Here is a 25,131-nt window from a genome sequence, read left to right as displayed (position 1 = left end):
AGTCCAGACTGCACCGTCCCCAGCCCTGAAGGTGCGTTATCCACCTCCCTCTATGCCTCCCCAGACTATCCAAACTATTGAGGATCTTCATCCACAGGATCCAAAGGTACTTAAAGTGGTTAAATTCATGGCAGGCCACAAAGATTACCAATGGCTTGACGTCACTGGCATTAAAATAAGAAGCTGGGGAGGAGCTGCAGGATCCCCCCTGGAAGCAGGAGCTGTGAGAGGAGAGGTCAGGGCCCTCAGGCTGTGGGCACCACCCCCTGGCAGAGGGAGAAGAGGCTGCCCATAGCCCTGAGCCCCATATGTGGGTTGCCCCATCTCTAGGGTGGGTAGATCTGACTTGTGGTTTTTAGGGGAAAATGTACCCCTGGACAGGTCATGTCTGCTTTGGGTCTTTGCTTGATATAAGTGGAATGATTGAATTTGACCAAAGCAGTGGAACTTTAGTGTGCATAGTCACCTCCAGGGAAGCCTACCGGCAAAACAAGTCCCCTGAGAGATGGGGTGGGACCCGCAAATTGGAATGTTAGACCAGCAGTGAATCTGGAGAATCTGGCACTCCTGGGGATAAAACCACATTCTAAAAAAAAAAAAAAAAAAAAAGCACTGTCTGCTCTCAAAAATCACCAATGCTTCACTCCCAAGCACACAAGACATCCTCATGGAATTCACCCTCAAACCTGCTGGGTTCTTTCACTCCCACGGGCCATGACCTTACACACGTGGTTCCTTCCTCCCAGAATGTCCCTAACTCGCTGGGCCGTCAGATCAACAAAGCATGGCCTCCCTCTTTCCTAATCCCCCATCTCTTGCCCAGGGGACGCAAGCTGTGGGATGTTAGAGCAGGAGGACTCACGAGGCCACAGGTGTGCAGTGAGGGCCTGCAGTGAACCAAGCTCCTTAATAAGCCACAAAGCCTCACAGCACACACATTCCTGGCACATTCCTTGCCCCACCATTCCCACTTCTCAGAATGTGAAACTGAGGCCCGCATCATGCAGCTTGAAAGTGGTGAAAGCAGAAGTTGAATAACTGACTGACACCCAAGCTGTGCAGTATCCGCCTGATTCACAGCCCCGGCCAACAAACATTCATTTTATGGTGGAGGAAGCAAAACAAGCAAACAAACCCAGGGGAGAGAAAGTGACTGCCCGCAGTCACCCAGGTGAGCAGTGGCGGGGCTAGGACTTCACTCAGGTCCCCTGGCTCTCCACACTGTCCTCTGTGTGCTCATGGACCTTCCTTCTGGTGCCCCACCCTACCCGACCCCACCCCAGCTTGACCTCCTTACACGAACTGCGTGCCCTTGAACCCACATAAGGGCTTTCCAATCCACTCAGACCTACATGCCGAGAACTTCTGCAAGGACCATGTAGACCCAAATGGATCCCGGTCCTGCCTCTCTTTTCCTGCGTGATCAAAGGAAGGCCCCTTCACCGCCTGGGGCCTTCACGGCATGGGTAGCCAGTATGTGCCTCCTCCCCCTTCCCACGCCCCCAGCGCCTGCCCGGTGCTCTCGGTTTCTCTCTGGTGCCCTAGCTCTGCCCCTGCAAGGCTCCAGCAGCGAAGCTGGGATGATCAGCATGCATACTGGCATGCACATGCACACACCCACAGAAGCATTTTTCCAGTAACTGTGGCCTGCAGGCCCCGCTTGCTGCCAGCACTTCTGAGCACAGCCTTCAGGGAATGCAGTGCGCTTTTTTTTTTTTTTTAACACCACAAAATGTTATCGTTTCCGTTTTATGAGCCCCTAGTTCTAGGATGTCCATAAAATCGTTCCAGTCACATCATCTCCCAGATACTTAATGAAAGAAAGGCAAACAGCCAAAGTAAGAAGGCTCAGCTTTCTAGCTTTTGTGCTACCCTTACTCTCTCTCCCCACCCACCGAAGGCCAGCTTTTCTCTTTGGCTAGACTTGTGCTGGCTCCAGGGACACATGATATCTGAGGGATGGAGTTGCTGGACTGACCCTCCCTCACTGGGTTGTTGGGACCGCGTGGCCCCAGTGGGGAGGGAACTGCAGAGCCCTGAATGCCCCTGGCTTGTCCCTATCCCTGGCTGCACTCACCTTTTCGACTGCTGCAGGACCTGGGGGGCGTCCAGGGCTGAAAGGTTGGGCTTGGCCTTATGGAGCCAGCCTGTGAGGTCGTAGCGCACGGGGTCCTGCCCCAGCTGGTGGAAAATCTCGAACTGGAGGGGCTGCTCACAGGACCGGAGGGCCGAGGTCCCTGAAAGCAGACCTAGCACATGAGTGTTGGGACGTGCAGGGGGCGGTGGGGGCGGTGACACTCCACAATCACTTGGCAACACCAAGAACACACTTTTTTCACTTAAGTATATTTCCAGGTAGCGAAAGCTAACAGTTCTGGGCACCCGCACCACTCCTGGTGTTTGCATGTCCACGCATTATTTCTAACCTAGAATCTATTCCTCCTGCTTTCTGAAACACAGGATATCTGTTTTCCCCAAATATCATCAGTGCATACAGTGTTGATGATTCTCACCATACCCATGTACCACCTGGGTTGTTATTTACTTAATATTTTCCTTAAATAGGCCAACATTTATAAACAGGTGAATCCACTTCATAATGAAGCATTACACAACAGGTTTGGTGTGCATGCTCTATTTTCTGGAAATAAGTATACAATCATTAAATATTTTGAAAATATTTGTGTGCCACTGAAAAGCGTCTTGAATGGTACCAACGAATTAAAGGCATAGCATACTCTTGGGAGACGTTGACACGCACTTGGTTGCAGGGTCCAGGCCAGAAAAACAAAAAGGCCTGGAGCTTTGAGAGAAGGCCTGCATTCAAGTCCTGACGCTACCATTTACTACTGTGTGACAGGGGTCAAGCATCTTAAATCACTGACCCTCAGTCTCTTCCTCTGTAAAATGTAAATTATATATATACCTCCCAGGATGGCACAAAGCTTAAAGGAGATAATGTGCGTAAAGTATGTTAGCATGGTGCCTGGCACTCAGCTGTCACTCGGTAAACTGTAGTGGGTGTCACAGCCATTTCTTGCATTCGATCTTATGCCAGTGTTCTAGAGCCAAGTGCTCATCTCCAAATTCCTAGCACTCAGCATGCTGCCTGGTACATGAATGGAGTCCAGGAGTACATGTGGAAGGAAGGGAGGAAGGGACTGAGGGAGGGGGAGAGAGAAGGAAGGGATGGGGGAGGGAGGGAGGGTGGGATCCTGGACATTAATCATATCGCTCTACTTGCAGTGATGCTCTCGGGTTGAGTAATGGCCCCAGACCCATTACTCTCAGGAGTGGTCATACTGTTCCGGTTCTTGTACGTATTCTGAATGTCCGTGAGTTCCCATCTTCCTCCTGTCAACATGCCAGCATGTTCTAGGGCCCCCATCCCTCCCTCAAATGCTAATTTGCCACCTCTATGCCGCAGTGAGGGAGGAAACACGAAACCTGCATCTCTTGGAACTCCGTACACAGTCACCGCAGTCGGAGAGTCTGCAGGCTTCCGACGAGCACGGGACACAGGTTCTGCGTGGGCTTGGCTTCCTGGAGGTCTTTGTGCTCGATACCCAGGACTGACTGAGGTTACCAGCAAGGGAGGCTTCTAGTGAAGTCAAGTGTCCCGTCATCAAGGGCTTCCAGGAGACCTTTGGAGCCATGCAGTCCCTGCCCTCAAGGGGTCACCTTCCAATGAAAGCCAGGTGACACAGCGCCCACCTGGGTCTGGCCTGTACGTCCACGCTGCCTGTACAACGTCCGAGGTATCTGTTTGCATGGCCGCTCCCCAGACTGGACTGGAAGCAGCTTGAGGGCAGCGACCATATTCATTCATCATCATGTCTAGCGGCTAGCACAGAGCTGGGCTCTGAATAAGGACCCCAAGAGCATTTGGGGAGGGGGGCCGAAGGCAAGAGAGTCCTGTTTGCTAAGACCCCACCGGTCTCTGCTGGACATGCACTCAGGCATGATGTCACCTCTCAGGTCTCTGAAGTGAGGATCGCTGGGCTGGTTTTCTAGAAGGTAACACTGAGGTTCAGAGATGAGACCACTTGGCTAAAGTGGCACAGCTCGTGGGGCAGAGCCAGGATGAGGACACTGGTCTGATGGCCCAAAGACTGTGTTCATCCCCATTGGTGGCCCGATACACAAAGAGAAGAAGCGTCACATTTCCTCCGGGGTTCGGCCCCAGGAAACCACTCCCAGGCTCCCAGGGGGCTGCTCTGCTCAGTTCTCTCACTCTTCCCTTTCTTCAGGAGGTGGTTTCAACACAGTTTGTTCATCCAAGCATTTCATGGGCAGTGTTTGCTCTCAGGAGCCCCAGACAGAGCCTGACCCAGTATATCTCTGTTGTGGCCCTGCACCATCACCTCTCCAGGACCCCAACCCTCCCACACTGGAGTCGGGGCTTCTGGGGCACCGTGCCCCCGGCAACCACCCTCTATGTCTGTGCTGCAGAAGCCTGTCACCTGACTGTCGGCTGGGCCTGCGCTCCACGGGGCTGCCCGCTGCTCACCCAAGACACTCAGTGGAGAGGTAACAGCAAGCGCTGGGTTATGAGACAGCATTCTCATTAACTCAGAGCTCATCAGAAAGCCCTAGAAACAAAAGACCTTTTTTTTTTTTTTTTTTTTTTTTAAACCAAAATATCTGAAGTAATGAGTCTATCTCTGTCTGGTCAGGACAACAAATGTTAACAGTCTCCCTCCTGGGAGTGGCCAGCACCAGAGCATCCTGCTGGGGGTGTCTGGGCATGGCAGGTCAGGCCTCACAGGAGGAGAGGGGACCACAGATCTCTGCAAATCCCCGCCTGCCCCCACCATGCCCTACGTGACCTTCCCCTTCTGAGCCTCCTCTGTGTCATTTGCCTAAAAATCAGGATCCAGGAAACATCCCGTTGGAGAAATCCACCTCCTTTGATTCTGGATCGGGGTCTTTTTCCATATTCATCTCTTCTATACCAAGGATTTGTTGGGGTCTTCAGGCCAGTGCCATCCTGGGTGCTGAAGGGGGGCATCTAACCCCTGTCCTGAGGAGCTGACATTCCCATGAGGACAGATGCGAGCTGTCTGGCATGAGGGCTGCAGAGGAGACCGGAAGAGCAGGGGAAGGGGGGCCCGGGGTACGGGTGGAGAGAGGTCATTACTTTTCACAACATGGTCAGGCAGGCCCCTGAGACCCGTAGGAGGTGAGGGAGCCGGTCACGTGGAAACATGGCGGAAGAGCATTCCAGGCAGAGGGAACTGCCAGTGCAAGGCCCTGAGGTGGAAGTGTGCTCGGCAGGTTTGAGGAGCAGCCAAGGCAGCGGGGTGGCTGGAACAGTGACTGGAACAGAGCAGGTGAGGAGACAGGAAGGGAAGACGGCAGATGTCCACAGACGCCCTGCTGTGTTCCAGGCCAAGAGGAGACAGCAGGGAGCATAGGTGCGCCCTGTGCGCTCCACGGTCACACAGGCTGGTCGGGGGATGGAGGACAGGAAAGTGAATGACCAAACATTCCAGAGCCCCGAGAGGCCCCTGAGGGAAATAACCAGGGAGTCAGGCTGGGTCAATGGAGCTACAGAGGGAACAGCTTCAGACAAGGCCTGGAAGGTCTCTGAGGAGGGGCCCTCTGAGCACAAAGGGGAGGGAGGAGGATGTAGAAGGGCTTTGCACACATTAGCTCCTCCATCCTCACACGAGCCCCCTGGGGGGGGGGTGTCACCATTATTCCTATTTTACAGGCTGCGGAGGTGGCTTCCCAGAAGTTACACACATTGCCCTCAAGTAGTAGAGTTGGGATCCAGCCCAAATCTCTGGGGTCTAAAACCTTGCTGAGCTTTTTTTTTTTTTTTCGTAAAGATTTTATTTATTTATTCATGAGAGACACACAGAGAGAGGCAGAGACACAGGCAGAGGGAGAAGCAGGCTCCGTGCAGGGAGCCCGATGTGGGACTCGATCCCAAAGGCAGACGCTCAGCTACTGAGTCACCCAGGCGTCCCCGGTTGAGCTTTTAATAGCTCAGGCTTCCAGCTTCCTGAGGATCTGAGGGATGTTCCTCCTCCACTCCACAAAAGCACTCCCAAGCCCTGGTGTCATTCTCCAAATATAGGGGCTGCTTTCAGAGCCCAGAGAAGGGTGGCAGGTCTGTGTGACCTTTGGAGACAGGACTCCCAGGCCCAGCACTTGCTCTCATTTTGGATGCCTCCAGGGCCCTATAAGCCACCTGGCTTCTCTGAGGCCTCAGCGACCCTGCTGTGGGGTGCAGTAGTACCCACAATCCGACGCTTAGACTAAGGGCTCACTCCTAGCCATTCTCTCTGCCTCTCCATCCTCATTCCCCAGCTGGTCAAGAGGCAGGTGTACTTCGGAGAATAGAGGTGACCTCGAGAGAGGAGAGGTAATCGTCCCTGGGAGCCAGTAAAGCTCTAGGACCCTGCAAGGTGATGGCAGTCAGGGGCTGCATCATGACTTGCTCGGGCCCTGGGCACTTTTGTCTTCATAGGCTGCCCCTTCTTCCATTAAAATATATTTATGTATTAAAAGTTATTGGGGCCCCTGGGTGGCTTGGTGGTTGAGCATCTGCCTTTGGCTCAGGTCGTGACCCCGGGGTCCTGGATGTGAGTCCCACATTGGGCTCCCTCTGGGGAGCTTACTTCTCCCTCTGCCTCTCTCTGTGTGTCTCTCGTGAATAGATAAATAAAATCTTTTTTAAAAAGTTTTATTTCATGACTGTTGATATCAAGGCAAATAATAAAATAATACTAGTAACACATAAGTGCCCTATATGAGTCTGCTACAGCTGCCCTAACTGGGGATACCATAGCTGGGGGGCTAAAACAATAGAAATGTATTTTCTTAAAGTGCTGGAGGCTGGAGGTGCAAGGTATGGGCAGGGCTGGTTTCCCGTGAAGCTTCGTTCCTGAGCTTGTAGCTGGCTGTCTTCTCCCTGCCTTTTTGCTCCGTGCACATCTGAGTCCTGATCTCTTCTTTTAAGGACACCGGTCACATGAAATTAAGACCTCACCTAACTTTAATGACCATTCTAAAGACCCTCTCTCCAAAAACAGCAAATGCAGGCACATTCTGAACTCCTGGAGTCTGGGACTTCAACACATGGATTTGAGGTGGGATACAAGTCAGCCCATACCTAACACACACATACACATATACATAAACATGCATGTACATATATATACACATATACATATATATCATATTTGACCTAAAAGTTCATTTTTTTTCTTCTGCTTTTAACAGAAATTAGAACATGTGCGTGGGCCCCTAAAAGCTCTGTGCCTGGCGAAGTCAGCCCTGGGACGACCACATTTGCGTGGCCAAATCCTCTAGGATTCATTTGGGTACCAGTGCCCTGAGCTTGCACTGGGGAGAGTAGCCAAAGCCCTCAGATGCTGCCGTGGTTTCTGCTCAGAAAGTCTGGTCCTGATGCCAGTGCAGGAAAGCTCTGTGAACGTCCCAGAGAAAGGCCTCAGCTGGTCCCTTTGGGGTACAGGTTTTTGCTGTCACCAGCCCAGCAGACAGCAGCAAAGAGAGCTATTATCTGTCTTTCTCCAATTTTTTCCCAGTTTCCCATAATCTACTCCAGGTGGATGCTTACCCCAAACATTCCATGGAAACGGCACTCATCCCAGTTGCCAATGACCTCCATGTGGCCAAATCTATGGCTATTTCTCTGCCACGCCTCACCTGAGAGGCCAGGTGAGGCCAGTACCCTCCCTCCTTCTGTGGCTTCCAGAGTGCCACACTCTCTCAGCTTCCTTCCTGCCTCCTTGGCTGCCTGTTCTCTGTTGCATTTCCTGGTCCCTGGACTTATCCCTAGGCCTTGACACTGGAGTGTCCCACGGCTGAAGGCTGGACCATCTTCTCTGCCAACCTGGATCCTCTTAGTGATCTCAACCAGAATTGTGGTCCCCAATCCTCTTACAGATTTCCTCATTTTATCATCCATCTCCTCTGCTAGAATGTCAGCCCCATGGAGGCGGAGAGAAGATATTTGTCCTCTTCGGAGATGTATGTCCTGCCGTAGGACAGAGGCTGCCACATGTTAGGTGCCCCATAAATACTGCTGAATGAATGAGCCAGGCCAGTGGGGACCAGGAAGATCTCAAAGCGGATCTGCCTTCGTAGATGCCTGAGGGCATCGGGTGGAGTGGAGGTGGGCAGCAGAGTCACAAGAGAGATTTCGATTCAGACAGAGGTCGTTTTGCATCTGCCTGCTGACACTCCCCCTCTGGGTGACCTTAGACATCTCTACAAGCATCCCTGTGGAGCTCAGTGTCCTCATCTTGGGGGAGAAGAGTATCAACCACCAGACTGATGACAGAATTTGATTAGACGGCCTCCATGAAGATCTGAGCACCATGCCAAGTGCGCAGAATGGACATCACTCCTCCAACCCCTTAACTGACGGGGATAACAGTCTTCATCGCCATCAACAGCTCGGTGCTCATCGATCAGCGCTCCCTCACTACTCTCAGAGGCTGAAAACAAAGCTGATACCTCTCTCACCCAATCATCGTCGCAGAAATCCTGGTGAAAGGCAGGCAGAAGTGACCCCCGCCCCCCAGCCCTCTTCATGTGAGCAGTCCATCTGGGGCTATCCGAGGCTTGCTCAGAGTCACATTGGTGAAACATGGAGAGCCGGACTTAAACTTGGGGCTGAATGAAGCCAAAGCCCACATTCAACCTGTGGTTCCATCTAGATGTCATGATTTCCCCTCCCCCCCCCAGTCCAGCTCATTGCCAGGTGCTGTGGGTTCCACCTGCTAAATACCCCCAGGCTCCGCCCACCTCCCTGACTGCCTTCCATACCACCACATGCATGAACTTTCCAGAACGTAAATCTAACCATACCTCCTGCTGCCTGGAATCCTTCATGCCTCCTCAGAGCTCTAGGGCTGAGACTAATGTTTTTTTGTGTGGCTCACAAGGGCCTCCAGCGGTCTGAGCCCCAACAACATCTCCAACCTTGTTTTCCTGCACTGTATCTCCTCTTCTTTGGCAGATTTGCCTGCATGCCTGTCCCCCCAAGACCCTCTGGCTCCTGGAAGAATTTGGTCTGCCTGACACACACCACCAAGCACCAGGGTCTTTCATCTAAGGTTCACCAAACAGGGACAGGCTTATCTGCTTGCTTGTCCAGTCTTTCCCCCCATATCCTCCCCCGATGAAGACATGGGCCACATCCCATGATCCCATGGCTGGCTCATCACTGGGTAGTGTGGAGCCCAGCACACAGTAGTAGCCAGTCAATACATGCGTTGACTATATTGATAATTGGTTGATAAATGATTGATTGAATAGTGATTAATAAATAATTAAATTGATTGATAAATGTCATTCATTAATAAATGAATGAAAGCACACACAGGCATAGGCACAGACATCTATGCACTCAGATGCCTCCACACCCCACCTCATCTCGTACAGACCTTATTGGGGCTTTCTCTGCAGCAGACAAGGACAGATTCAAACTCCCGGGCTGGACAGAGTGCCCTTCTCCCTTTGTCCTTTGCCTTGACTCTCTTACCTCCGGCCTCAGCCCCTTTCTTCTCAAAGGCCGCACAGAGACGTTCGAGCACCACGCTGTCACTGGAGCCCTCCACCCGGACCTCTTCATCCAAGAGCCAGAAAAGGCCCTTGGCATCCTCAGCACCTCCAACGGCTGGTAAGCGGACCTGGAGGAAAATTCCAGGATCACCGTGGAGCCCTGATCCCAGACAGAGGCTGGTCCTGGGCTTCCCTTCCCACCTCTGGGAGTCGGAAGATCTGAGTCCCTGGCATCACGCCTCAGACGTGCCGGCCCACAGCCACGTTCCCACTCACCCCCAGACTCCCGGTATGGAAACCTCAAAACTATTACCCCCTGTTTCAGGAGGTCCGAATCCGGCCTCTGTCCTCACCTCCTGTGTGACCTTGGGTAACTTACTGCACCACTCTGAGCTCATTTCCTTTTTATGTAAAATGGTGACTGACGATACCTTGTAAGAGGGCTGCAGCGGGGAAGTAACAAGGGAACACACTCTGTGAATTACGCATTCTAGATACACGCAGGCGGCTGTGTGTATCTGTGCACAGCCAAACATCAAAGGATTAATTCCATCTGCATCACTTCTTAGAAGTCTGTATTTTTTTAAACTAAGATCTTAAGTGGGAAGTGGGGCATTGAGTACCCAAAGAATGTTCTAGAAGAGAAGGCGAACTTGGCTCAATAGCATAGGCATGGGAATTTGAAATCCAGTCATGAGCTTCAGAAACCGTCTAGGCAACTCTGAAGTTTTGTTTCTAGGAAACAGAGAGCCCTGGAAAAGCTAAGCAGCTCATCTGAGGCCCACAGTGAGTTGGCATCACCAAAAATGGCACCAAGGGGTTATGGAGGAAATGCATATGATGCATGGGGTAACTGGCTGCCCCTTGGCGACTGGGACTGAGGGACCTCCCAGAGCATGAGGATTTCAGAGCTGTAGCCAGCAAAGTCACTGACAAACCGGGGAAGCTGGGAACCCCAGCTGGGAAATATTGGGCCATGCCCCCAAGAGGCCCAGAAAGGACAAGGGACATATCCAGGGTCACACGGAGAGGCACAGGGGCAGAACGGGAACCAGATCCCAGATATCCAGAGGCTTCACCTTGCCTTTCTTTACGGGGCTGAATTTAACAGCCAGCCCATCCTCAGAAGGTAGCCATTCCCAGCCACTGCCCCAGCGTCCAAGGAACCCCGGGCCCCCACCCCACCTCCCTCTCCTCACACTGCCCAGGTCACCCCTCCAGGCCTGCCTCTTCCAGGTCAGGAAGCACAATAGGGAGGGGGAACCAGCCCAAGAGGTGCCAGCTGGAAGCATAAACAGGTAGTGACCGGCAGGGCTCATGGACAAGGCTGCTTTGCAGGAGCAGGTGCAGGCCACTAGGAGCCAAGAGAAGGCTTGGAAGAGAAGGCCAGGGGTGGCCAACAGGAGACAAAGAATGACAAAACTGGCAGCCTCACATGGCAGGAGGAAAATGTGACCTGTGGGACACCTAGCACATGCCATGCACCCTGCCAGCTGCTGTGTGCCACATCTCATAAACATTCACAACCATCCCAGAGCATGCTATTGTTCCCATTTTAGGGACGGAAAAAAACTTGAGAGACCCAGAGATGTGAAGGGATATGCTCAAGGTCACTGAGATTGGACCAGAACCGGGTGAGCTGAGCGAAATGGTTCAGGGCAGTTCTGAGGGGCAGTTGAGCAGAGGAGGTCTGGGGTCACCCCAGGGGCTCTCGGGATGGGGACAGTAAAGACTCAGGTATACCCGCAACGTAAAGCCTGTAAATGCGTGGACCCAGCATTGCCTCCATTTTCCATCCACCATCGGCCCCTTCCCCCAGGCTCTTCCAGATATGGCACCTGCATCTGAACACCGGACCTTTCCCCCAGGTGTCCCCTCAGCTCACCACGGGCTGCCAGGTGTGAGTGCTGGCGAGACGTGGTGTCAGACATCAGGTAGAGAGGTAGTTCTCAAGCTGAAGGGGTTTGAGGATTCATCGCCCGGGACCACATCCTCGGACCAGGCGGAGAGAGGGTCACCAGCTTCAGCGGTTTTAACAATCCCCATGGGTTTCCAAAGGCCAACAGCAGTGACAGCTAGTGGTTTAAAAGCTCAGGTCATCTTGTTATTTGCCACATGGTGTCTGAGAGCCTCGGTTTGCTGGGCCCTGCCTTACCTGGGAAGGGTTCTGGTCCACTACAGCCACCGTGGTCCCTGGGGAAGTCTCTGGGAGGTCAAAGGGCACGGAAATACCTTCCTGGAAAGTGACAAAAGTTCAGCATTAGTTCCTTCTGTGAGCTAAACAGGGTGGAAAACTTCTGGAGGAGGAGAGATAAGTGAGGCCTGTCACCTCCCCTTCACCTTTTTTTTATTATCATTTTTAAATCTTTTTTTTAAAAGTAAGTTCTACAGGGCACCTGGGTGGTTCAGCAGTTGAGTGTCTGCCTTTGGCTCAGGGAATGACACTGGGGTCCCGGGATCGAGTCCCAAATGGGGCTCCCTACATGGAGCCTGTTTCTCCCTCTGCCTGTGTCTCTGCCTCTCTGAGCCTGCCAGGCGCCCACATTATTTTCTAATTGTGCTAAACTATCCACGGCATAAAAGTCTACCTTTCAGTGTGCACAGTGAGCGGCATTAAGCTCACTCACGTGTTGTGCAACTGTCACCGGCCCTCACCTCCAGAACTCTTCCATCTTGCAAAGCTGAGACTCCGTCTCCATTAAACACTGACTATCCACTCCCTTCCTCCCCCTCCAGCCCCTGGCAATCATCGTTCCACTTTTCGTCTCTGCGAATTTGACTGTTCTTAAGTATCTCATGAGTGGAGTCATACAGGATTCATCCTTTTGTGATGGCTTATTGCACTCCGTATAGTGTCCTGGAGGTTCAATCTACGTTGCAGAATGGGTCAGATTTTCCTTTCTCTTTATGGTTGAATAATAAGGAGCCCATCGTGTGGATAGATCACATTTCTTTACGCCCGCATCCACCCACAGACACTTGGGCTGCTTCTACCCTTTGGCTACTGTGAGCAATGCTGCCGTGCACATGGGCACATATATATCTATTCAAGAACTTACTTTCAACTCTTTTGGGGTAGATACCCGCGGTTAGAACTGCTGGATCATAGAGTAATTCTAATTTTCATTTTTTTCAGAAAAATAGCATACTGTTTTTCACAGCGGCTGCTCTATTTTATAATCCCACCAGCCAGGCACATGGGTTCCAATTTCTCTACATCCCCTCCCACGCTTGCTGCTTGCTATTTTCTGGGGTTTTTGATCTTATTCATTCTACAGGGTATGAAGTGGTATCTCAGTGTTTTGATTTGCAGTTCCTTAAATTTTGGATGCTTATTGGCCATGTGTCTGTCTTTTTTTAGGGGGCTGGAGGGGGAATATCTCTTCAAATCTTTTGCCTTTTTTTCCAGTCAGGCTATTTGTTTGTTTGTTTGTATCCTCACTGCTCAGGCTTTGGATGAGAAGAAAGGGGATAGACTAACATTCCAATAACATCCAGACACGTTCATCCTGCAGGCTCATCAGCAATTGCGGTGAGAACTTTATCAGAAGCTAGTCACTCAGTCCAAACTATTCTAGTATTTACTGGGGAACTCACGAGTGCTGGGCCGAGCACTGGGTGTCAGAGGCAGTATGCACAAACTATGGTTAACGACGATCGCCATACAAAAGTCATCGGAAATGTCCAGGTGAGGCTGTGCAGGAAGATGCCCGTCACAGCGTTGTTTATAAGAGCGTCATCGTGGAAATCACCCAGATGCATAAAAGAGGGGTGAGACAGCATTGGATGTAACCAGTGAAAAGTATGATTACTAAAAGTTGCAAATGGAACAACAATACATGAATAACACAGGAAAGTAGCAGACAACAAAATTGTGTGTAGGGAAGGATCGGAAATCTGCAGAGAGGACAATATATGGAAAATTAAGTGGTATAAAGTACAGACAGCAGCAACAGTGCTTGCCTGTGGGTGGTGGGGCTCCTAAAGGAGGTTGTTTTCTGCTTAGGGCCAGTCCCATGCACTTTCCAGTTTTTAAATAAAGAGCATGTATTGCTTTGATCATCAGAAATAAGCGAAAGAGTAGGCACCTGGGTGGCTCAGTCAGTTAAGCATCTGACTCTTGGTTTCAGCTCAGGTCATGATCTCAGGGTTGTGAGATTGAGCCCCATGTCAGGCTTTGCACTCAGAACAGAGTCTGCCTGAGATTCTCTCTCTCTCTTTCTCTCTCTCTCTCTCTCTCTGTCTGTCTCCCTTTGCCTCTCTCCCATGTCTCTCTCTCTCTCTCTAAAAAGAACAAAAACAACCCACAAAAAAACATTCTTTCCCCTTCTATGTATCTCACTCTTGCAATTTCTCCCATCAAGAAGTGGAACCTATTTCCCCATCCCTTGAATCAGGGCTCAGCCCTGGATTTGCCGTGACCCACTGAATACAGAAGTGATATCACCAGTTTCAAGCCTAGGACTCAAGGGGCCCTGCACACTCTTGCTTGTCTCTTGGAACCCTGCCCAGCACCATGAGCACAGCCTAGGCTAGTCTACTAGTGGATAGGACATTCCTGGCACACAGATGAGTCATCCCAGCCAAGGCCTGCCAGGATCAGCTCATGGCCAGCTGACCCCCAGACACAGGAGAGAGCCACCCAGGACCATCAGAGCCATCTATCCGCCCTGCACCTGCCCACAGACACAGAGTTTGCTCAGCCAAGACCAGAGAGCTTCCCAGGCAATCCAGAGACTTGTCAGCAATAACAAAAGGTAATTTTCAAAGTCACTATGTTCGGGGGCACGTTATTATCTAGCATTATTGTGGCAATTGATAACTGATACGGGAATATTTTTATTTCTATTTTACATGTGATAGAATCAAGAATCAGAGAGAGTGAGTGACTTTCCTACAGCCACATGGCCAATAAATGAGAGGGTTAAAGTCAGACCCCAGGGCTCATCATTTTAGTGTCACGTATTTCAGATTTATCCATGTTGGTGCTTTCATGTTCATTGCTGTGCAGACTCCAACCAAAAAGATAAATAGATAAAAAAAAAAGGACCATAATTTGAATACCATTATCCAATTGATAAGCAAGATGGTCATTTCCAACATCATGCTATTAGCATTTGCTGGAGTCAAAGAGGTCCCTCCCCTTCAGGGAAGAAAGAAGCAGTAGATATGATGGGGCCATCCTGGGTGCTGGCAGCGTTCCACTTTTCACCTGGGTGGTACGTGCATGAGTATGTTCATTGGATAAATTCACTGGGCCATACACTACTGACTGATGCAGTTTCTGTGGAAATGTAATATTTCCATTTAAACTTAAAAAAAAACAAAAAAAACAAGAAGGCATAGGAACATGCCTATGCGCGTTTCCTGGTTCACATTCCTAGGGTCTGGAGGGTGGCTCCTAGGAGGGAAATGCATCTAGGACTTTGTTATGTATTGCCACCCTAGGAGCCCAAGGCCGGGGCAAACCCTCCCATCCAGAGTGCTCCCCCGGCCCCAGAGCACGAAGGGCTTTCCACAGGGAAAATGCAAGCCACGTTAGATGAGGAGCATCCAGCTTGGGCAAAGTGGGCGAGGAGGAACAGGTCACGCCAATGAAGGTGCAAAGCCTGGGGGGGGGGGAAGTTCCCTGGAGTTTGCGGACTGTAGGGACTGTAGGGAGCAGTGCGTGGAGATAGGGGAGCGGCAGGGGTCTGGGGAGCTGACCCGGAGTTAGGGTTTCGTTCAGTGGCAGGCCAAACAGGAGGAAGCCAAGGGTTACTGAAGGACCGGACCGTTCCTGCAACCCTGGCTGACTCACACGCTCCCCAGAGCCCTGCCGATGGCTCCACGGCAGCCAAGTCGTACCTGCCGGTATCGCTCCAGCGTGGAGACGAAGGTCCGCTGGTGGCAAAGCAGCTGCAAGCGCTCATGAGCGTAATTGTGGCACAGCTCCTCGAAGGTGGCAGCCCGGTCCTTGCACTGGTGCCGCGGGTTCTGAAAGCCCGGAGAGTCCACCACCATGATGGAGGCCATGGAGAGGTGGTGGGAAGAGAAGGACCTGGGGGGAGAGGAGAGAGGCCTCAGGACCACGTGGGACCCTAGAGCCTAGATGGCCCCCGCCCCCCACTCCCCCATGGCAGATATGGAGAGACTGAGGCAGCATGCTGGGTGGGCCTGAGGATCTAGCAATCTAGGGCCAAAATGAGGCTCACTGCTTACAGGCTGTGTGACCTGGGGCAAGTTACTTAAGCTCTCTGAGCCAATGTGTCCCCAGCTGTTAAATGATTGTAGGGATGAATAGGATGATGCTGAGGGGTCAGATTCAAGGTCGAATCACGGGAGTCAAAGTGTGGAAAGTGCCTTTCACGGATATAGCAGGCCTTCAGGAAAGGCTCTTTCTCCACCAGGCCCACAGTGGAGAAATGCCTTGCTTAAGGTCACACTACAGATTGTCCATAAACTAGAACCAGAGCCTCCTTGTCTTTCTCAGGGACATGTTGCAATAGAAAAACAACATGCATTTGGTATTTGGTGCCTCCGTTTAAGACATTCTTTCAAGCCCTCTCCTCCTTGGATCATTTTTTTTTAAGATTTTATTTATTTATTCATGAAAGATACAGAGAGAGAGGCAGAGACACAGGCAGAGGGAGAAGCAGGCTCCACGCAGGGAGCCTGACGTGGGACTCGATCCCGGGTCTCCAGGATCATGCCCTGGGCTGAAGGTGGCGCTAAACCGCTGAGCCACCGGGGCTGCCCCTCCTTCGATCGTTTTGATTAATCTATCGGGGTGGCCAGAAAAGGGATTATTTGCATCAACATGCAGGAGTTGAGAGATGTTGGAAATAGTCACACAAAGGCTCCAACCTTCCTTCTGCAGCCAGGGGGCTGTGTGTCTTGGGAGAGCTGCCCAACCTCTCTGGGCCTCAGCTGCAAAAGGGTCAATGATGGACACACCCAGAAGCCTGCTGGGAGGGCTGGAAGTCATGAGACATCCAGGCTCTGAGTGCCAGGTCGGCGGGGGTGGGTACGTGCTTAGTAAAGGTTGCCTGCTATTATTATTAATTATGATTATTATCACGATTGGCCCTACCCTTTGCTGGGCGCTTGTTCGAACCGTAGCTCTTCTGCATTACCTGTCAAGGTTTTCCATCTATACAACGGGGCCAAGAAGATCAACCACCACATAGACATGCGTGAAGATTATCAGTTAACACTCAAGAAACCAGGCACCTACGAGGTGCTCATAGGTGGTGGGGGAGTGGGTTCTGTATCATGGAGGTTTGAAGGATGCGATGAAGCAGCCCCCCTCTGCAGGCCGAGGCAGCTTCTCCCGCCAGCTGTTCATTCCCTACCCCTGGCACTCCCTCCTCCAAGCATGCACGATCTTGGTTTCTAGATGATGCGTCTGTGGCCTCAGATGGCAAATGCTCCAGTAGTGAGAGAGCAAGTGGATGCAGTGTCCCAGCATCATAGGAGAACCCCTGCTGCTCTGCTGCTCCGCACCAGCCTCGCCCCACTAACAGGCTGACGGAAGCCTAATGACGCTTCCTGCTCTCAGGAACCGGGGAGAGAAGCCCTTACAGTGATAGAAATCAGGCTCCTGGCCCCTGCAGCTTGGTAGGCTCCTGGCCCATTCCAAAACGATACCTGGGTTGCTCCCCATCCTTAGCAAAGAATTTTAAAAAGAAATGGATGAGAGCGTTGTGGTGGGTTATTCAGGGAAACATAGCGTTGTGGTGGGTTATTCAGGGAAACGTAAAGGTGTGAGGTGGGAGCACAGCACTGTGCCCGCCTTCCAGCGCCACTTCTCTGCGCGTCTGTTACCTCAGCTGTAAAATGGGCTGATGCACATAGTAAATGATACAAGACATGAAACACACAGAGTGCAGGCCCTTGCCTTAGCGGGGGCCCCCAAATCATTAGCTTTTATTGTCGGTAGTTTATGATCACCATTAGGAAGAACTGTTAAACACGCACTATCTCTTAATCCTTGCAATGACCCTGGCGGCGGTGGGGGGTAGAGCTATTTCACAGGAGCTGGAGGGGAGGTCAGAGAGCTGAAATGATTTCCCTTGGGTCACCAAGGGAGAATTGAAACCGAGCACCACCCAGCTCAAAAATTCACTCTTCTCTAGCCACCCTCCCCCCAAACCTCAGTGTGCTAAAGTGCCTGTGCTTGAGCTTATGTGTGTACCTGTGAAGAGGCTGCCATTACCTGTTGATGAGTGAGATCACAGCAGCAAAGAGCTCTTGGTAGAGGCCCGAGGCCATCCCCTCCACACACTCCACACCTGTCATCTTGAGCCCTGGAATGGGGAGAGAAGGAAGGGTGGACATCTGTGGTCAGACTCTTGTGTGGGGCCAAGGACAACATGCCCCAGCAATGGTTGCTGGCTTTAGAGAAACCCCCTCCCTCATATTCATCCCTCCACTGCTGAAATTACATACCCATGCTCTTAGAACCAAGTTCAAGTGTCTCATCAGGACTTATGCAGTTCTGTGTCACCTGGCCCTACTTCTGATCCAACAAGCGCTCCTACTAATCCCTGGGGGACCAGCCCAGTGTCACCTCCTCAGGAGAGCCTGCCTTGACCACCACCCCCGTGAAGCCAGTTCCTGGTCCTACCTTGCTTCTTTTGATTTAATTAATTCATTTTTGACTGAGGAATGATGGACATACAAAAAGCTGCACCTACCTATTTAGTGTTTCCATCCCGATGAGCTTGAAGGTAAGTTACGTCACCACAAACAGTGCCCTGTGCCTGTCAACTCTAGAGAGTTTCCTCCCTCCTTCTTTGTGTGTACATGTGTGATAAGAACACTTCATGTAAGATCTACCCTCTAAAAAGAATTTTCATCGTGATGTGATGAGCCCTGGGTGCTATACTACATGTTGGCAAATTAAATTTAAATAATAATAAAAAAAAGAAAAAGAAAAAGAATTTTCAGTATACAATACAGTATGGCAACCGTAGGCTCTGTGCTGCCCAGCGGACATATTCACCTGCTGATGATCTAATTTGTCTACTTACTCATCAGCACTCTAGGATTTATTCATCTTGTGCAAATAAAACTCTACCCTTCAGTCATTCTCTTCCTTTTTCCCCATCCCCTCAGCCCTGGGGAACCACTATCACTCTGCTCTCTGCTTCTAAGAGCGTGACTGTTTTAGATTCTGCCTATAAGTAGGAACATGAAGTAGATCATTCAGTCGTAAAAGGGAAAATCCAGCCATTCACTACAACGTGGATGAACCCAGACGACGTCACGCTATGTGAAACAGGCCAGACACGGAAGGACAAAGCTGCCCTGCTTTTACAGTGCTGAGCTCATGTAGTCTTACTTGTGCAGTTAGGTTGTTGACAACCTCCTCCCTGGCCGCGCACCAGGCTGGGAGCCCCGCAAAGATGGGGACAGTCTCTCGGTGAGCTGCCTCCCTGAGCAGCCCGGCGCCTGCCACATAGTAGGCACTCAGAACATTTTTGCCATTCCCTCTTTCTGGAAGGAAATTTGGCAGTTCTCTGTCAGAAGCCATAAAACGTTCATAGATTTGGACTTAATAATTACACTCTTGGGCTTTTATCCTAATGAAATATTCAGAGAAACAAGGATTTCTGGGTACATATGTTCTCCTGATTGTTGATTAAATTGGATGAAAATCACTTTTTTTTAAACAACCTGCATACCCAACAATAGCAAATGGGTTAGATAATTTGTAGTCTGTACAAAGGAGTGCTTAAAGCCAGGCATAGACGAATATTGAATGAGAGGGAAAAGCGCCTACCTGTCACATTAGGAGGAATGAAAATGCTTAGCAAACTATTACTGTAGTCATGGTCTCAATTTTGTTTGAACACACACACACATACACACACATACACAAGAGTGCACGTGTGGCCTGTTAAAATAGCCAGCCTTGATGAGGGTGCATTGAACAAAGCAGAGTGAGAAATTAGGAAGGGATGGTCAGATCATAACTCCTAACCTTTACATTCTGCTTCCATCCATAGAATCAGAAACGTGATTTTCACATCTGCACCGTGCCTGGAGACACAGTTCTGCTTGTACACTCCAGGCAGCCCCCTGCAGCCCCAAAGCACTTCCCATCCCTCCGGTAGCTCCACCCTGAACCTGGGCTGTTGCTAGGCAACCCACAACCTCTCAGCATCTCTCCTAAGCCCGTTGCTCCCCTGTCTTTTTCACACCTACCCTTAATACCTTGGCCTGAGAGGAAATTAGTGTTAATGTTTGAATGTGCATGCCCGTATGCTCATGTTTCTGTGCACGTGTGTGTGCTTCCTGCAGGGTGTGAGTGTGTGTGGTGTATATTTGTGCATGTGTGTGTACATGGATGCATGTGTGCTGGGTGTATAGTGTGGGGTGTGGGTGTGTGTTTCAAAGAGGAAGAGTAACCATAAGCATACTCCAGCTCATACCTGGACCTACAAGCAAACAAAAGGCTAGTGGCATCCAAGTGACATTAGTCATCAAGCTGAAGTCCCTGGAGTGGAGCAGCTCTGAGGATCTAAGGGGCCTCTGAGAGGTGGGCCCCAAAACCACAGTTCAAAAACAGTGCTACCCACTAATGCCAGACTCTGCAGCCTCTGGGACAACCACTCTTAGTTCTCAGGGACTCACAGTCTCTGTGCCCTCACCTCCTGCAGCCAAAGCATCTGGTTGGTGGAGGCTGCAGATTTAGGACCCAGTGGATCATGCTCCAGCAGGTGCCATACAAAGCCCTCTGGCTTCCCCCTACATCAGTTGAAAGCACCCCTACTCCTCCACCCACCTAGGCCGGAAGTCCTAGAGGCTGCCCTGGTCCCTCCCTTCCCCCCAGGCCCATGCTATCATCTCTAGTGTGAAGCAGACCTTGAACATGCCCCGCCCATCCCAGCTGTACTACCACTTCCTTGTGTAACCACCAGCATCTCATTAGGTGACCTGTGTAGGTTCCTTCATGGTCTCCCTTCTCCCACCCATTCCCCAAGCTTCCCTCTGGCTGAGCCATTTGAAGAACAAGTCAAATCATGGCATTTCCTGCCTGTGCTTCTGCATGGTTTCTCATGGGTCTGAGCATAAAAATCCTAGTTTGCAGAGTCTTATATGAGCTGATCACCACTACCCGGCTCTCCAGCCTCAACTACTACCTCCCAGCCCCCCTGGCCATCACAGTCTTATTTCTATTTCTCAAACTAGGAGTCCAGCCTTTCCCCTGACAGGGTAGGGGGAAAGATCATAACTCCTAACTCCTATGGCTCAATAAACATAACAGCTAGTGGAAAAGTGTTTTCCCCTTGGTACTGCTCAGTGTCCCCTCTCCATAGCACAGGGCACCCTCCCAGGTTTTAGTAGAACCTTCAGGACCCTGGACAGAGCTACTTGGCACTAGCACTGTGAAGGTAGGGACCATGTCCACTTCGCCCACAGGTGCCTCCCTTGCACCCAGAAGGTCCGCATATAACAGGTCCTGGTAAGTAGGCGAAGGCCTGTTGGAACGTCCACAGGGGCTGGCCCATGGGAGGAACCCAGCCCACCCAGAGAGGCAGCAGTGTAGCACCTGAGCTGGTCTCCTCTTCCTCTGGATCCCGCCGGCTCGGCCCAGATGTCACTTGCTCAATGATCTGTCGCAAGTGGTGCTTGAAGGTGGCGGTGTTCAGCTCCTCATACTCACAGCCCAGGGCCTCAGCTGCATGGTTTGCCCACTCAAACCGCATGAACTGCTTTCGGCCCACTGCAAGAGGGACAAAGCAGAAGTATGGTGGTGAAGTCCTGGGCATGGAGTGGGTGGGCCCCAATGGTCCTCAGGGATCTCACCACTTCCCACCCTCTGGGCCACCCACCCTCAGCAGGGAGCCTCAACAACCAGCCTGGGCAGGGGTCAGCTTTCCCAAGAGACATGCTTATCCTACTTCCTTGCAATTTGCATTGTTCACTTTTTCAAAGCAATTAAAATTATCATGTGGACTCTCTAAATGGGGAATTGGGGAATTGTTAGTAAAAGTGTGATTTGTCCTCTCGTGTATCCACTTACATATCCATCCACTACCCCCTGCTGCCCACCTACCTATCCATTCAACTACCCACCCAGCCACATACTCAACCATCTCACCGTCCATCCATTTATTCAAAACACACTTATTGAGCTCCTACTGTGCAACAGATAGCACTAGCCACTGGGAAATCAATGATGAGCAAGACAGATAAGGTGCCTGCCCTCAACTCAAGGTGCCTGTGCTTATAATCTATTGAGAAAGTAAGACAATAAATAAGTAAACAAATAGATGAATAAGATAAATTAAGGATAAAATTATAAAGTTTTTCCCCTTTAAGGAGAAAACAAAACCAAGAGATGAGATCAAGAGAAATGGAGAGCAACCCTGTGGATCCATGGTTGTCAAAGTGGGCTCTATCTGAGGATGTGATACCTGAACTGGGTTATGAAAAGTGAGAAGGAGCTGGCTACCTAAAGAACCAGGGGAAGAGCTTTAGAGGTATAAGGAGGAGACTTTACAAAGACCCTGAGGCAAAAAATGAGCATAGTGTATTAGAGAAATGCTGAGAAGGCCAGGTGGCAGGGATATAAGGGGGGCATGAGGACGAATCGAACGAGTTTGAAGACTCAATGAGGAACCACTCTATGAACTATTATAAGGCCATTTAATATCAGAAAGGGAGACAGAACATGAGAGACTCCTAACTCTGGGAAACAAACAAGGAGTGGTAGAAAGGGAGGTGGGCGGGGGGTGGGGGTGACTGGGTAACGGACACTGAGGGGGGCACTTGACGGGATGAGCACTGGGTGTTATTCTATATGTTGGCAAATTGAACACCAATAAAAAATAAATTAAAAAATAATAATTTTTTAAAAAGCCATTTAAGATCAACAACAGGGATGTCTGGGTGGCTCAGTGGTTGAGCATCTGTCTGGCTCAAGTTGTGATCCCGGGGTCTGAGGATCGAGTTCCACATCGGGCTTCCCGCAGGGAGCCTGCTTCTTCCTCTGCCTGTGTCTCTGTCTCTCTCTGTGTGTCCTCATGAATAAATAAAATTTTTTTAATCTTAAGATCAACAACAAAGATTGTACAATATGAACAATATTTATATTAAATAAAAATCAAATTAGAAAACTGTACTAGAGTATGATGTCAACTGTATAAGTTATTCTAAAATGCTATAAAATGAAATAGTAAGAGTCACCTTGGTGACTCAGTTGGCTGAACATCAGACTCTTGATTGCAGCTCTGGTTATGACCTCAGGGTTGTAAGACCGAGTCCCACATCTGACTCCCTGTGGGGTATGCAGCCTGCTTAAGATTCTCTGTCTCTCCCTCTGCCCCCGACCTTGCTAAATAAATAAATAAATAAACAAATAAATAAATAAAATACATCCAAATATTAACAGTCATATCTGACTGTCATAGCTGAGTAAGGGTGTTTTGTGTTTTCTAAATTTTCTACAGGGTTTGCATAGTAACTTTGTAATCCAAATAACAAATTAATGGCTGATTAAAACAAATAACAGTGTCATCCTTAAATAATTTCCTCCCATTGCTTATCTCCCCATACATGTGTTTCCTTCTTTGAAATAAAAATCACAAGTACCAACAGCCCAGCTTAAGGCAAAATTAGAAATTTAGACAAAGACTTAATGTGGGACTTGGATGCTACTCAAGGAAAAGGAGCTCTGGCCCCAGGTCACTGAGGGCCACAAATAGCCACTGCTTTTTTTTTTTTTTTTTAAGAACTTACTTATTTGAGAGAGAGAGAGAAAGAGGGAGCACAAGCCAGGGGGGACGGGCAGAGGGAGAAGCAGACTGTCCACTGAGCAGGAAGCCTGATTTGGGCCTCGATCCCACGACCCCAGAGATCATGACCTGAGCTGAAGGCGACCCTTAACCAACTGAGCCATCCCAGCACCACGAGCCACTGCTTACTGATATCCTCCTCTGTGCCAGTTACTCAGCCCTGATCATCACAAGAGACAATTCCTATTTTACAGATGATAACACTGAATCTCAGTGTTAACAACACTGAGTTATTAACTCAGTTACCAAGGAGGTAACGTGGTTAATAAAAAGTCCTGCCACTTGCAAAAATGATGAAGAAGGTGATGATGGTGGTGATGAAAGCAGTCACCATTTATTGACCCTATTTTATTCAACATGTCACCTTTGCACAGCTCGTGGCTTTTGGAGTCAGAAAGCCTGCATCAGAGTCCCAGGTGTGACAGGAGGAGAAAGCTCAGTACATGTTAGCTGTGATTACTCATCATCATCATCATCATCATCATCATCATCATCATCATCGTGAAGTCTTCACAACGGTCCCAAAAGGCAGTCGTATCATTCCCATTTTACAGATGAGAAAACCGACTCAGATACATCACCAGAAATCAGATGGACAGTAAGTACAAGAACCACGATTTCACCAAAATCAATCCTTCAAATATCACTTTTAGGAAATCGGCCATAGCCTTGTGACCCCACATAAGACTTTCTTTAAAATGGACTTGTTTATCTCTCTCACTTAACTAGACACATTGTGAAAAGAAATGTTACAACATTATCTTAAATGAGAACCCATTGGTTGGAGGGAGCCAATTGAGAGGACGCGACCGCCCCTTCACCTTCGAGCTGGCCTCCGGGCCACTGGAGGCTCCCCACCCCTTCCCCTGTCCATGAAGTGTACATTCCACCCACGTTCCCACAGCGGAAGCTGTCTTCAAGGACGTAGCCTTGAGTGAGGACGGTGTTGTTGAGACCATCTGGACTGAATATGTGACTCTGTATAAACTTTTAAGGTTCTGGTGGTGGGTGCAGAGATGTACAGGGCTGGCCAGCGGAGGCAAACCTCGTAGGTAAGCTCCTTGGCTTATTACACCTGCTGCCCACCAATCTGGAGTGGGCGTCCGCTTTCTTTGCTCTCTCCTTGCCCTCGGTGCACTCGGGCTAGTTTGCAAACCAACATCATTATCACTTGTCACAAATGGAAAGTAGAGATAAATATAATCCGAGCACCAAAGTATCATTCGATTCTAATTAGTTACCTGGGAACCGGAGGGTGGCTCTCTCTTTATCAAAATGCAAGATTAGCGAGTATTAGAGATTTTAAAGACTGTTAGCCCTGAGTGAGACTTCTTTCTTCCTGGGTTGGAGGTTGAAGGGGAATTGAATAAGAGATAGTGTTCTAGATGGGCAATGTCCTGTCCCTCTCCTGCCCTGTCAACCCAAAATAGTCCCCCGCACTCCACTTGCAGTGACCTTCTGTACCTGGCTGAGCCAGGGAGGAGTCAAGAAGGGAATTAGCAAAGGCTCTTTCTGAAAGTAGGAGAAGTGAATGCACTCGACCTGACTCCACATCCCGCCTGACAAGGGGGATATTTCTCAGTTCGATCGCTGAGCAGCACCCTGCTGGGGAAATCCAGGGAGCACCCAAGGGAGCTTCACCGGGATAATGCATTTTTAAAAATATTTTATTTATTTATTCACCAGAGACACATAGAGAGAGGCAGAGACACAGGCAGAGGGAGAAGCAGGCTTCATGCAGGGAGCCTGATGTGGGACTCGATCCCAGGACTTCAGGATCATGACCTGAGCCAATGGCAGA

At 50.1% G+C, this 25,131-nt stretch overlaps 1 protein-coding gene across 1 annotated transcript in view; it reads right to left on the bottom strand.

Moving 5' to 3' along the window:
* MYO18B (myosin XVIIIB) overlaps nt 1–25,131 on the bottom strand; it is a gene marked incomplete at its 5' end in the record, with an annotated part of 239,487 nt that overhangs the window by 164,852 nt on the left and 49,504 nt on the right. The window contains 6 exons of the mRNA XM_049102131.1: nt 2,078–2,237; nt 9,524–9,671; nt 11,699–11,779; nt 15,391–15,583; nt 17,741–17,831; nt 21,083–21,256. Coding sequence (XP_048958088.1) covers nt 2,078–2,237; nt 9,524–9,671; nt 11,699–11,779; nt 15,391–15,583; nt 17,741–17,831; nt 21,083–21,256 — 847 coding nt within the window. The remainder of the gene's footprint in view (nt 1–2,077; nt 2,238–9,523; nt 9,672–11,698; nt 11,780–15,390; nt 15,584–17,740; nt 17,832–21,082; nt 21,257–25,131) is intronic.

The sequence above is a fragment of the Canis lupus genome, chromosome 26 (genome assembly GCF_003254725.2).
Source record: "Canis lupus dingo isolate Sandy chromosome 26, ASM325472v2, whole genome shotgun sequence".
Lineage (NCBI taxonomy): Eukaryota > Metazoa > Chordata > Mammalia > Carnivora > Canidae > Canis > Canis lupus.
This window is presented reverse-complemented; position numbering and strand designations above follow the sequence as displayed.